The sequence below is a fragment of the Patella vulgata genome, chromosome 9 (assembly GCF_932274485.2).
Source record: "Patella vulgata chromosome 9, xgPatVulg1.2, whole genome shotgun sequence".
NCBI classification, from domain to species: Eukaryota; Metazoa; Mollusca; class Gastropoda; family Patellidae; genus Patella; species Patella vulgata.
Genome location: NC_065887.2, coordinates 45,746,139 through 45,761,865, shown reverse-complemented (window position 1 = coordinate 45,761,865; position 15,727 = coordinate 45,746,139). Strand labels below are relative to the sequence as shown.

At 37.7% G+C, this 15,727-nt stretch overlaps 1 protein-coding gene across 6 annotated transcripts in view; it reads right to left on the bottom strand.

The window, feature by feature from the left end:
• Positions 1-9,802, bottom strand: part of LOC126832519 (partitioning defective 3 homolog) — a 38,698-nt gene extending 28,896 nt beyond the window's left edge. For 3 of the 6 annotated variants that reach the window (XM_050563327.2, XM_050563331.2, XM_050563329.2), the window contains exon 1: positions 9,045-9,801. In XM_050563327.2, coding sequence (XP_050419284.1) covers positions 9,045-9,170 — 126 coding nt within the window. In that variant the 5' untranslated portion in view covers positions 9,171-9,801. Of the gene's footprint in view, positions 1-4,454; positions 4,579-9,044 lie in introns of those variants that run through there. The other 3 variants (XM_050563330.2, XM_050563326.2, XM_050563328.2) reach the window with 2 other exon arrangements.
• Positions 9,803-15,727: the final 5,925 nt, after the last annotated feature.

Below are 15,727 nucleotides of genomic sequence, written 5' to 3'. Positions count from 1 at the left end.
AATGTTAAGATAAGTGCCATGTTTATTTATCGTTATTTGACCTCTGTCACCTTATCACACGATAACACAACCAATTAAACAGTTCACTTTCTCCAAATTAAAATATTCTATTTGATATATAAAATCCTGTCTTGATTAGCCCAGTAGGATGTTAAACCCCATTTCATTTGAGATGTTTTAAATATATAAAAGATGTATGTTGTATACAACTATTTATTCTAAATAGTAACATCATTGGACCAGATATTTCATAAATAAGATTGCTGCATTTTTAACCATACAGATCAAACCATGATATAGTAAACAAAAGCACCATCATCTATAACCTTCCCAAGATTGTTACATAACTGTAATGGGCCTACAAGATAACTGTAATGGGCCTACAAGATAACTGTAATGGGCCTACAAGATAACTGTAATGGGCCTACAAGATAACTGTAATGGGCCTACAAGATAACTGTAATGGGCCTACAAGATAACTGTAATGGGCCTACAAGATAACTGTAATGGGCCTACAAGATAAGCTGGCTTCAAATAACAAGGGAGTTGGAGATATAAACTGTCTTTTATAAACAAGACAAGATTGTCTATTATTTAAATTAACAAGTATTGATATTAAATCTAGCTGATTATCATCTGGTTTTCTCATCATGTCTACATCAATCAATATTATTGTGGGTCAAGTATTTTTCTCCTGTAGGGTTGTTTTTGTTCGGTACAACCCCGAAAAACATTAACTGGGATATAAACCTGTCTCGTTGATGACAGAAATAAATCTGCCATCAATATTTGACATGAGTGCATTAGGTGTATGATTAATGTCATTTCGTAGTTATCAGATCAATTGCATTTTGTAATATCGCTGTGGAGAGGGTCACGGTGGCTAAGTGGGTAAGACGCTGGCTCGCTAGCCTGGAGGTTGGGTGTTCGATCCCTGCATTGGCCGAGAAACTTCATCCAGATTTTCCGACGTGGTTCCCCCTTGTCAGTGATGCAGGACGGAGGGCCTGACAAGGACAGCAGCTGTCTAGTCGTTTGGATGGGATGAAAAAATGAGGTCCCGTGAGCCGCTGTCCGGGCAAAATTTCCCTCATAGCACACTGTATGGCATATGCCCATCTTCATTAGCCCAGTTCGGAGCAAAACAGTAGGACGTTAAACCTCATTTCATTTCATTTTCATTTCATTGTCTGTTGTGTCCATTGGTTGTGTTGTCATTTTTAGAGCCCAAGCAAATAAATTCTACTACACATATATAAATCTTATACTTTCACATTGTGACCTTTAAATTTTTGAAGCGACCAATGGCCGGACGAAATGATTAATTGGATGTTCAAATATTTATTGTCTGTGACTTCCATGTATTTTTGTAATCCTACAACATATATACTGTCACACTGTAATCATTCTTGTCTTTAACCCCTTCAATAAGCATGCGTACAATAGGAGAACCCACCATCGCTTGTTACACGTATGTCCTATATCCAGAAGTTAAGGCAACAGCTGTTGATAGACCACAAGCTGTTGATAGAACCACAAGCTGTTGATAGAATCACAAGCTGTTGATAGACCACAAGCTGGAGATAGACCACAAGCTGTTGATAGAACCACAAGCTGTTGATAGAATCACAAGCTGTTGATAGAATCACAAGCTGTTGATAGACCACAAGCTGTTGATAGAACCACAAGCTGTTGATAGACCACAAGCTGGAGATAAACTATGTTGCAATGTTGCAGTGCCCACAATACAAGCACCGAGTTCTCTGAATGTAACCTTCACTTATAAACATCCAGACATGGTATAGCTTAGTCCCATGAAAGCAGTAGGTGTGAAACATTCATGAACTTGACTGTCAAAGGGTTAAATAATTTGATTCCTTATATCTATTATAAAATATATGTAACCATCTAACACAATTTGTAACAATAAATAACAACCCAATTCTATATTATATGACACAAAAACACTTCACTTAGCTTTAAACAAACAAATAAAACTAATTTAACAAATGTCTAATTGGTAAAAATCACAACTATGTCAGAATTTGAAAAGACATCCGGAATTAAATGAGAATAAAAAGATGACTACAACTGAATCAATCTAACATAGTTTATAAAGCAAATACATGTACAGCCATAAGTGAAGAAATCTGGTTAAAAATGGGGTGTCACTGTTAATCAACTTATCTAAAGTTTCATTTAGTAATGGTTTTACCTGGTTATCTGACAAACGTAGGTACATGTATATAAATAGTTTTACCGGTATCTTGTTATTGTCTACCTGTACAAAACTATCATCTAACTCTTTACCTAGGGGGCATCTCATAACATTATATGCAGTCAATACCTGAATGATATTTTGATATCTCATAATAACCATGTACATGGGTTAACAAGTTATAATCATACATCAATAAAAACCTGGTCCTTTACAAGGAAGATTAGGGGTATTGGTGATCGAAGATTAGGGGTGGAAGGGTGGTGGAAGATTATGGGTATTATATTTTCACCAACATGAATTGAGGAGATTTTGAATCCCTTGAAAAATCAAATATTGTAAAGACTGAATCCCTAAACGGAAGGGCCCCTGCTCTTGGTGGGCAACCTTTTCTTGGTGAGCCCCTGCTTCTCTTGGTGAGTAACTTTCTCTTGGTGGACAACCTTCTCTTGAAGGGCAACCTTCTCGTGGTGGGCAACCTTCTCTTGGAGGGCAACCTTAACTTGGTGTGTAACCTTCTCTTGGTGAGCAACTTCCATTAGTGGGTAAACTTCTCTTGATAGGTAACCTTCTCTTGGTGGGTAACCTGCTCTTGGTGAGCAACTTCCATTAGTGGGTAAACTTCTCTTGATAGGTAACCTTCTCTTGGTGGGTAACCTTCTCTTGGTGAGCAACTTCCATTAGTGGGTAAACTTCTCTTGATAGGTAACCTTCTCTTGGTGGGTACCTGCTCTAGGTGAGCAACTTCACTTAGTGGGTAACCTTGGTGGGTAACCTGCTCTTGGTGGGTAACCTGCTCTAGGTGAGCAACTTCACTTAGTGGGTAACCTTGGTGGGTAACCTGCTCTTGGAGGGTACCTGCTCTAGGTGAGCAACTTCACTTAGTGGGTAACCTTGATGGGTAACCTTGATGGGTAACCTTCTCTTGGTATGCACCTAGACTTTATCCTAGTCAGCCTTTAATACAGCACTGTCAAAATAGCTACCATACTGTACATGTAATTTATCAATTTAAATTATCGCCCTGAGGAAAAAATGTACTCGAGAAGAAGTTAGAGACACTGAAGCATGGTGATATATAGAATATTGGTTTGTCTATAAATAGTTATAATGAATGATGAATATGATTGTGTGAAATATTTGTCATAACTCATGACTGATAAACATGGAATACCACATTACATACATGTATAATATCGTATCATACATAGAATACCATCAATATAACACATTACATGTACATATACAATGTAATATCATCCCTAAACAGGAGTGTAAGAGTGTGTGGAGAATCTATGGAGGAAAATCAAGCTATATAGTTCAGCCAAAAACAAAGTAACACATCTTATTTAAAAATCAAACAAAGGAAAGATTGATAGCAGTGATAATAGTCAAATAAAACTATTTAATATTGCAAATTCCTTACTAGATAATAATAACAACAACGTTCAGGGTAATACATCCTCAATGATTCATCAATTATTCAAATAAACCTTTTAAACATATCATTTGATCAATCATTCTCCTCTTTTTATTTCCTTACAATCAAATCAAATGAAATGAAAGGAAATGAAATAAAATGGAGTTTAACACCCTACATGTACATGTAACGTTCTCATCTAACTGGGTTATTAAAGATGGCATACAATGTGTGATGAGGAAAATTGTGCCCCACAGCAGACCTTTAGCCTATTTTTATTCTGAATTTCAACTGTCAAGAGTTCTTTCAGTGCATGCAAATGTGTACAGATGACATCAGTCCCATCCGAATGACTAAATGTAAATACATTGCCAGGTTCTCTGTCCTCTACCACTGACCAGGTGGAACCACGCCTGATGAACATTCTAGTACAACTGAACACTGGGATTGAACATGTGACCTCCAGTATTGGTTTAGTTGTAATAACCTTTCTACATGTCCTTATCCTTCATCACATTTAAAACTAACAAAAATAGAAAATGTCATCAATCAATCAATTAGTGAAAATAATTTGAGTATAATGGAGGACAACTTGAAAGAAAGAAAACAATGCAGGTGTGGGGTGGGGTGGGGTGGGGATATGAGGTGGGGAGGGGTGGGGATATGAGGTGGTACTGGTGGAACATGTTCTATATGAACATGTATAAAATACTGGTCTACTGGCTGTCGGGCGAAATCACCCTGATTGAGGAACATGGACTAGCCTGATTATTGCCTTTATTATGATTATCTTATTAATATCCCTGGCATACTGACATCATACACTGTTGAGGGGAGGTCCATCATACACTGTTATATCGATCTATATGCTGCTAGAGTATTTTATCTGATTGAATCCAAGCCAGAAGATGTGACTGTCATGTTAACAGTGACACACCAACACACAACAAATCATCCAGTAAAATTTATTAACTCAAGTTTATCATGTACCAGCTTGAACTTCAACCTTTGCTCTGTTACTCATCCAATGACCTTTAGCCCCTTAATAATCTGACCTTCAAGTGGTGTTATCAATAATGTAAGAGGTTTGATGCTGTATAAACAAGGGTGTATAATTAGACTTTGATCTTCGACCCCTGTCTATTTACCCTGTAATTAAGGGATCAAACAAAGAGTAGGGGATCAATACCTTCCATCGTTTGTTTGGGTGAAGACTCGGTTATAACAACCAATCAGTGTATAAATAGCCAACATCTTCTCACTGTCAAGTAGACTTTATTGTCATCATCGGACAAACTTGATCAACAAAGTTTTGTCAAATCTGATAATTTTACATTTGATAATGTTGAAGCTACATGTAATTGGCTTTCTGGTCTTTTTACGGACAAAAAAGTGAGGTTCACCAGGCATGGATTTGAACCCACAGATCACTAGATCTTTATTCACACCTCACCCCACCCAAAGATCACTAGATATTTTATTAGTCCATCCAACGTGTAGTAAACTTTCTCATTAGTCATATCACTATTTACATCCTCTGGTTTTTGTTTCTAGCTCCTTATAAATTTTTAACTCATATGCGGGGGGTCACGGTGGTTAAGGGGGTAATGTGCTGGCTCATTCCTGGAGGTCGGGTGTTCGATCCCTGCATTGGCCAAGAAAGTTTTATTCAGATTTTCAGGCGTGATTCCCTCCTTTGTCAGTGATGCAGGATGGAGGGCTTGACAAGGACAGCTGTCTAGTCGTTCGGATGGGAGGGAAAACCAAGGTCCTGTGTACACATTGGCGTGCAAGAAAAGTTGTACAGGAAGTCAATATATATATATATATTAAAATCATGTGACTATCTGCCATACATGTATCACTATAACCAACATGTTAAACTCTGTCTCTACTAACATCTTCTATTCTAGATCTAAAAATCAAAACAAAAATGGTCAGAGCACAGGGAGAGAGAGAGAGAGAATTGTTATAAATACATGAAGTACATGTACCAATCATAGGTTTCACAACAGTGGGATTTAATTGTAGTATGTCTAGGGTTGGTGATGTACCAAGTTGAATCACCATAATATACATGTTGAGTATATACAAGTTTACCTGGTATTAAAATACTCTTACAATGTAAACAAACAAATAATGGTTTGTCTCTACCTGTAATTAACACACCTGTATGTACATGTACATGTACCTGTATATCAGGTATGTACATGTAGGACAGAACTTGACTAGAATATAGTAATCTTCGATAACTCTTCATCATTATAATTAGTCTATAAAAATGTTTGTAAACCAAGCAGAGTAATCTTATCCCTCACAATGACCTATATCACATATACTGGTATCTACTGTATGATTGGAATTTTTAATTTCCAGTTTCAGGTCACTTGTTATCTTTAATATTTACATCTACAATAGTTTTTTCTACAACATGAGGTCCGCTTGTTGTTATTAAAAACATGTTTTATGTGAGATTGCTGGTCTTTCTTTTGGCCTTATATAAATTATTATTAAGTCAATTAAGCCTATAATCAACTCTCTAGATCATCCGATGGAAGAGATATTAAATGGATGAGATTATAAGCATAGGTAATCTAGACTTTATTATCATAGCAATGGTACTTGACAACCAAAACAATTTAACCTACACTGTATCTTGTCAAAATTTCAAGCAATTATAATTTGACTGAAATTTTTTATAAATATCCATTTTTCATTATCAATTTTTAAACTTTTATAGCAAGAATGGGAGTCTCTTTATCTACATGTAATTCTTACATACATGTACGTACAATGTAGCGTTGGTGATTGGTATATTGACACGTATATGTATTGTACTGTGAGGTTATACAACCATTAGTGATTAGAATTGGTATAGATTGTTGTAGGTTGTTATAGGGTGAATCAAAATGAATGACTGTAACCTATAGTATAGTACCGGTACATGTACATGTATCATGGATCAAGTACTATCATTGAGTTTAATTCATATATCTCAATCCTCAATCATGTAATAAATTATTCTAGTCTATAAAATAAACATTTCAATATAATCTATTATCTTTAATTTCTCCTTAGCAAATGTTGATGAGACCAGTTCAATATTCCATCTTTGCATACATGAACATCTTATATTCTGCTGGTCTCACCTGGCTCAGCCCTACATGCATCACCCACAGGCAAGTGAAAGTCAGGCTTAAAACAATCATATGTACAATGTACATCAAATTTATACATGTGACCCTGTTTTTTTGTTCTATCCCAAAACTTGATGTTTTAGACCACGGACAATTGTAAACCTAGCTGGATTGAATCAGTGATGTTTGGTTATCGATGAGCGCCATGTCAACTGAGGTCCTGACTGTTCCAATAACCAAACCACCATGTAAATACACTGTGATATATCAGCATTTAATGACATTATGTAAATCATATGATAAATACATCAATTATATATATTAAACATAATCACACAGTTATTAGTTTTATATGCTAATACAATGTATTCATATGATGTGTAACAAGTTCAGCTTCAATTGTTTTGCACCTCTACACTAGATTTATTTTAACGGTAAAATTTATATCAATTATTTGTAAACATAGATATATGAGAGTTTAATATGCGTCCAGTAAGATATGTTTGTGTCCAGTAAGATATGTTTGTGTTTAATATCGTCCAGTAAGATATGTTTGTGTTTAATATGCGCCCAGTAAGATATGTTTGTGTCCAGATATGTTTCTGTGAAAAGCTCTGGTGGAGTATATTAACAGATAGAATAACCAGATGTTTTACGATGTTTCCAAGATGTTGTTTGACTTAAATTACACAGTATGTAGTAGTCAGTGCACATCATCATTCATTATAAACACCAATCATATCCCATTCTATTCACATCCCACATTAATGTACATTTTACATGCATACTCATCAACTTATCAACAGAAGATCCAGGGAATTCCCCTTAAAGAAAGAAAATTCCAAGAGTTTCTTTTTATTTACACATGTTGATAACATTAACTTTACAACAAAATGAATACATGTACATGTATGTATCAACAAACTCTTCCATGTAAATCATCTGCAATTTCATTGATGGATTGGGCAGATTTGTTTCAAATTTTACATTGGAATCTGTGAGCAGTTGAAAAATTGCTGATAACTTAGACACAGCATGATCTAAAATAAACAATCCAAGGAGTGCTCCCTACAGCCCTTCCTTGACCCTTAATTAAAACAGCCTCTACTTTAAAGGAGCTAAATCGCTAATATTTTTTGGACCTAGAACTTGACAAAAATGGGTCGCAACACATATAATAATGTAATATGAATGTATTTAAACTGATTTACATTCAATCGTTTCTGTTTTTACTGTAATTTCTAATCAGTTATGTTCGGCGAAATACACCAGAAGTCTCATGTGAATGGCAATCTTTAGCATCTGGTTTTTCCAGTCTACACCGATGGTATTTATTGCACATGCTCTCCAGATAAGAATATAGCGTCACCATTTGACATGACTTGTGAAATATGTCTAGCCCTGTTCTTTGAGTCCCTTGTTCCAAATGGCGCTGAAACACATTATGGTACACGATTCGTGTACCAATGGTAAAATGTTTATTTTTTCTTGAATATTGGATATCAGAAGCCCATCTTCTCCCTGTAAGATCACAAGACCAATGTTGATTTGAATTGACAAATAATTTGTGTTTTCAATGTCGAAGATTTTTGATGATATTGAGTTAGTTCATTAAAGTAGCGATAAATCTATTAATGAGCTAATAATCTTACTAACAACAGTTCAAGCTCAGGTACATCACTTACTTTTACATGTAAACAAATGTTTATAGCCAACAAATTTAAAAATTAAGATTTTTCAAATACAGCTAACAGGTTAAATTTTGAATGAGAAATGAGTGAGATTGATCAATAGATTGCAAGTGGTTTGTTTTTATAAATAACAGTATTTCAACTGTAGGACATATGCAATTTGTTCATTATGTTTGACATCTCCCAGCATTCAAAAGTTTTATAAAATGTCTTCCACCGGGATGAGAATTATTTAATTAAAAGTAAATACTTCCTGCCCCTAGTTATCTTCAAGTATTTGAATAAAGTCAAAACTGAAAAAATTCTTACAAGTATTCAAACATTTATAGTTTAAACTGAAAAACTGTCGATCTATATTTCTGGAATGTTTGTAATCAATTTTAAGTAAATAACCAGCTCGCATTGACATTTATTTATAATCAGGTCACTGACAAATATGGCGGCGGATGTCAGACGACAGCCATGTTTCGTCAAGTTATTAACGACGTCCAATCTACCTTTCCTCGCTACAGGTGAACATCAAAGAAATTTGTATTATTTACCGACAACAATAGGTAATAGGATTACAGACGACTCACCTTTCCCGTGGCTTTCTTATACCGTATAATAGCCTTGTTGATGAGCTCACGAACTAAAATTTCTCCATCTCCACACGGAACAATTACACGCACATTGTCAAAACACACCGTTACTTTCATCGGCATAGTTTATAAATATCCACAAATAATGAACACAAAACGTCTTCATGGGAACGAGTAATCCACGCTTGCAACATTTAATTCAATTCTTAAAACACTCCACATATGAATAGTTGTTTGAACGAACGCTGCTTCATTGAAAAACGTAAAAACTTTTTCACGGTGTGGCCAATGTTTAGCAGGTTACACTGCTCTAAGATAGAAGATACCGACCGACTCTATCCACGAGTCCCTCTCTCACTCTGTGGCCCAGTTAGACGCTTGCCTATCAAATTACACTAAGTCGTGGGCCGTTCAAATTAAATCTGCTACAGTAATTAGGTTAAAACGTCCCAGCTCAACTCGTGCACATTCATACACCGCACAAGTTTAAATCCAAACTTTCATTCAGTACGAATCGTCCAAAAAAATTCAAAATAAAAGAATTGATCATCAAGTATGTGACACACAAGTTAATTGCGATCACCGTTGTAAAAACCATTAATCCAAATATTTTCCCAGAAACGTGAAGTAGTTCACAAGAGTACGTTGTACGGATAAATTATTCCAATGTTCCAATGGGTTAAGTTCCTACAGAACCAGTGTGTTGCGCTTAGTTCATCAGCCTTCGTAAACAAATTTTTACCTGTAAAAGGTAAATGAACTTCCTGTGTTGATCAGGAAGGACAGCAACACGAGTTATTTCCCCTTTTGATGACACCGACATTCTAGTTTCTTAATTCCCCGTAGAGGTAATGTTAATCTTTAAAGCCGCTTACCTTATCACTAGGAATGACACAGCTAGGGGTTCAAACATTACCCGAATTTCAAGTTATTCATAGACCTACGTCTCACGCAGATTCTAGACACCGTTGCAGGCCCAATTTAAGGAGCCTGGGCCCCGAAAAAAGTCGGAAATGGCATCTACAGGGTTCGTTTTGTCAACGTTTTCTCGGGTATGCGTACGATGATTTACGGTTTGTTTATTAAGATTTCACAGCCTATTCATTAAACTATTTATGTTTCGAGAAGATCCCAGTTGAGTAGCGGTATACAGAAGATCCCAGTTGAGTAGCGGTATACAGAAGATCCCAGTTGAGTAGCGGTATACAGAAGATCCCAGTTGAGTAGCGGTATACAGAAGATCCCAGTTGAGTAGCGGTATACAGAAGATCCCAGTTGAGTAGCGGTATACAGAAGATCCCAGTTGAGTAGCGGTATATAGAAGATCCCAGTTGAGTAGCGGTATACAGAAGATCCCAGTTGAGTAGCGGTATACAGAAGATCCCAGTTGAGTAGCGGTATACAGAAGAAGAAGAAAAATACTTTCCTCATTTTGAGACTAACATATTACATCATTTCCATGGTTACATGTGGAAACCGAGGAGGGGGGTTATGTCCGGACAGCGGCGTTTCCGCTTACTCTTTTCAAATTCCAACTGCCAAGGGTTCTTTTACCTGCTAGTCAATTTGAACACGGATGGGTCTTCTGTATATCGTCCCACCCAAAGGACTAGGAACACATCCCCTGTCAGACTCCCAGGAGCCACCGCTTACATGTGAGACTGGGCTTAAAACAAAATCCCGAGAGAGCACTCGATTACCGCGACACCGATACCATTATGGCGGTAATGATATCGGATTTATGTTCTTTAATTGCGATTTAATTTACTTCGACATAAATTTGACGTTTGGGACGAAATGGGACAACCCAGCTAAGTCCGGATTCCACAACGTTCACCTATTTGATACCATAACAGTAGACATAATTTTAACAGTATGTTTCCCACTCTTTTATACCACGTGTTTTGAAGGTCATTTGGTAATACTACCTTATTGGCTCGTGCCCCAGATTCCTTTGTAAATATTATGTGAAGTTTTCCAGGATGTATTATTAAGTTTTAACAGTAGGGCGTTAAACCCTATTTCATGTCATTTCATTATTATTTTTTTTTTTGGTTGAAAGTTATGGAAATGAAATGAAATGGGGTTTAACGTCCTACTGTTCTGCTCCTAACCTGGACTAATGAAGACGGGCATACGCCATACTGTGTGCTATGAGGGAAATTTTGCCCGGGCAGCGGCGCTACGGCCTACTCTTATATCGAATTTCAACTGCCAAGGGATCTTTTGCCAAGGGATCTTTTACGTGCACGCCAATGTGTACACGGGACCTCGGTTTTTCGTCCCATCCGAACGACTAGACAGCTGTCCTTGTCAGGCCCCCCACCCTGCATCACTGACAAGGGGAAACCACACCGGAAAATCTGAATGAACTTTCTCGGCCAATGCAGGGATCGAACATGCGACCTCCAGGCTAGCGAGCCAGCGCCTTACCTACTTAGCCACGCGATCCCCTGAAAGTTATGGACATGGGGAGTAATTAAATTGGGATATATTAATATGGCATCGACTAATTCCACATTAATTTATAATGCAAAATGAATTTCTTGAAAATTTCATTCCAATTACATCATTTACAGACATAAGCAAAATGCCATTGGAGTTTAACACGCTCCAATCCAGATACTTCAAGTGGTCATATGCCATACAGTCACACAGTGTGCTATGAGGGACACTTGTCGAGTGTCTTTAACGTGCACACCATCGTATACATGTCCCATCCAAACGAGTAGACGCTGTTTCTTGTCAGGTTTTCCGTCCTGCTTGTATCTAAAATATTTAGTGCCAACTTTAATTACTGAAGCTCAGCTCCCCGCCCCGCCATAGGCAGTATTAGCTCTTATGTAATGTATGTTTAACTAACGTTAGGGTCTCGTGTATGGTTCTGATCAAGGGAACCCACACTGTTCAATATTATCTCTCTGATCTGACCCCGAGACATACTTGTTTTAACTTATAATTCTTCCGATAGTCGGAAATTTCTGATCAATTTTTTTTTTAAAAATGACAAGATTAGACGGAAAGGTAGAAGAATGACTAAAATTGAGAAAGTGCACAGCGGTCTAATCCCTTCTCTTAAAATGAATTACCCCCCTTTAACGTTTACGTTTCAACAGTCTACCTGCAGATAAGTGAAAATAAAATTTAGCTGCGATATAATTTTCGTGCGTTAGTTACGTACGCAAAGTCGGGTCTAAAACATATGGTGACTGTTAGCGGCCATTCAAATGTCATCTAAATCGTCGCTTTATGAAGAAGGCGACAAGTCGACGAAATCAACCCGCCAACACGACAAAATAACCCGACGATCGTCGCCTTCATTTCGTCGACTTGTCGCGTCAATTCTGTCGTATTGTCGCGTCAACTTATTCAAAACCCGACAAGTCGACAAAATACAATTATTTGGATTGTCGTGCGATGACTTGTCGCCTTGGAAGTTAAAGGAGCTAAATCGCTAATATTTGGGACCTAGAAATTGACACAAATAGGACGCAACGCATATAATAATGTAATACGAATGTAAATAAACTGATTTACATTCAATCGTTTCTGTTTTTACTGTAATTTCTAATCAGTCATGTTCGGCGAAATTCGCCAAAGTCTCAATTAAATGACAATCTTTAGCGTCTGGTTATTCCAGTTTACACCGATGGTATTTATTGCGCATGCTCTCCAGATACGAATATAGCGTCACCATTTGACATGACTTGTGAAATATGTCTAGCTTCGTTCTTTGAGTCCCTTGATCCAAATGGCGCTGAAACGCCCTATGGTACACGATTCGTGTACCAGTGGTAAAATGTTTATTTGTCTTGAATATCGGATATCAGAAGCCCATCTTTTCCCTGTAAGATCACAAGACCAAAGTTGATTTCAATTGACCAATAATTCGTGTTTTTAATTTCGAAGATTTTTGATGATATTGAGTTAGAGACGTAGCTACTTTAATCTGTGCACATGCAAGTTATCTAATCAGCAAATGCGCAAGCTCGATTTGCATGGAAACGTATTTGGGTCACTACTTATTGAGATAATATCGCAACTCATCGAACTAAAATATGTCAACTTCATGAGTTATATTACAAAAAATCTTAAGTTACTAAACCCTTAGTCCTTCTGTGGTGTACTGGCTTTATATGTACTTCCTTGATTCTGATCGTTCTGCGCTTCGCTTGGAAACTATAAATATTATTATTATTGGTTGGGCCTGTCCAACCTAGTGGGTTTTTCCGAGTCCTCCGGTTTCCTCCCACTGCTAAAGACCCCTAAAATTAAACCATATGTTAGTCCCGAAATGACCTAGTTTGTGTCGAGTGGACGTTAAACCCCATCATTGGCTGCACTTTCATGAATAAGCAATCTCGGGCAATGAAATTAAGCACGTGGTACATAACTGAAAACGGCGACATTATTAAGTCTATATATTGCATTAAAATATGACTTGTTGATTTAGAGTCAAATCGACTATTGGCATGATGTAAACATATCGACATAGTTTTTGTCGTTTAGAGGTGAATTTAATGTGTCGATTTTTTGTAATATAACTCATGAAGTTGACATATTTTAGTTCGATGTGTTGCGATATTATCTCAATAAGTAGTGACCCAAATACGCTTCCATACGATTTGACTTCCGAGGCGTCAAGTCGCCACACGACAAGTCGAAATAATTGTATTTTGTCGACTTGTCGGGTTGTGAATAAGTCGAAGGCGACAAGTCGACGGTAAGGTTTTCGTCGTTTACTCGCGTCACTCGAGTCGACTCCATTGCCGAGTTTACCCGGGTGAAACATCCCGAACGGTCCGAGTAGTCCGAGTAGTCACATGACATCAAAACAGTTACGACGTCAGTATGTGATCGAGAGACAGGCTTTTTTGCGTATAGGACGCCATTTTGTCACGTGACAAACCCTTTTACTCTCCGCTCAACGGGGAGTGAACGGGTTAGTCACGTGATGCGATTGAGTCAGTCATGTGACCAACTCGATTCAAAACGCGAACGTTCTGGTGTCGACTCGAGTGACTCGGGTGAACAACGAAAACCTTACCGACAAGTCGACAGAATTGACCCGACAAGTCGACGAAATGAAGGCGACGATCGTCGGGTTATTTTGTCGTGTCGGCGGGTTGATTTTGTGGACTTGTCGCCTTCTTCACAAGGCACCATAAAAACAACCTTCTTTTACTGCTGATCAGTTTGATGCTAGGGCTTAACGTCTGCTTTCACCGAAGGTAATATCGCAGACAACTCTGGTGGAAGTTTCTTACCTGCTGTCACACTGCAGTCGAACTGATCCGCAGTCAATTTTCGCCTGTCTGATTTGGATGCAATTGGGATAAGTAGGTGTCAAATGTTAACTTTTTGTTCGATGTCGATAAAATTTTGAAACTATTTGTGAAAGTATTTATAATATAAATCAATTCCTTTAAATTAAATTTGATATGTATCCCAGATCAGTGCGCTATGGCCTGCAATTGATCAGTAGGCCTATATCGGAACCTCGATTTTTTCGTCCAATCTGAATACCCCCGTTCTGACAAGGGAAAACCATGGTGAAACATCTTAAATAACCCACTCGAACCAGAGACGTGTTCACTGACCCCACCCCCTGGCACCCGTTACTCGAACCAGCGACGTGTTCACTGACTCCACCCCCTGGCACCCGTTACTCGAACCAGCGACGAGTTTTTTTGTGAACCAGATATACTTACTGATTCACCGTGTTACTCCAACCTATTGGTGAATCAGCGATACTCACTGATCCACCGTGCCCCCCTCCCCCCTCCCCCCGTTAAACGTTGGTAACAACGTTCTGTTTTGCTTTGTCCAGAATAATATGGAGTAACGACGGGGTCTTAATTATTTCAATTATTGCATGATAAATTTTGCATTATACAGTTTCTGAAATCTAAGTTGAGTTTTTCTATGAGTAATTGTGATCTTTATTAACACCACGTGGGACAGAAAGGGGATGTAATCCAGTTTAACTTATTAGAAAGTGTGTGTATAATATGGGGTATTTGAATTCTTGCGTGGTAAAGTTAGGATCATAGAATTTCTGAATTCTAAGTTGAGTTTTCATACTCTAGGTTTATATTGCGACTAACGACGGTTGTAATCCAGTTTAAATTCCTAAACAGGGCGTACATACACTCGAATAATACCAGTTACCCTGGCAACGAGGTGTTGGGGGTTGTTAATTTTATTTTGAATGGGAAATGCATGTTGCATTGTCGTGCTAGGCCTCGTGTAAACGGGACGTGAAGTTTAAGTCAATACGTCTATCAACAAAATATGCACCGACACGCATGTAATTAAGGCGGCTAATATCTTTGTAAATCTATATTCACGCGACAAAAACAAATATATGCACGAAAATGAAAGCTGGGGGCGCTCGGTGTGAGGTTCATATAATTATAATTGAGTTATTAAAAGCACCTGCAGCCACTGATTTTATAAATACCATTAAAAGTCAAATAACTCACCTAAAATGTCATCGAGACACCATTGTTGTTAATTGTAGGTCCTTGGCCATGACTCTTATAAAAACATAATAAAACACGTTAATTTATTACGGGGATCACGTGGCTAAGTGGGTAAGACGCTGGCTCGCTAGCCTGGAGGTCGGGTGTTCGATCCCTGCATTGGCCGAGAAAGTTCATCCAGATTTTCCGGGCGTG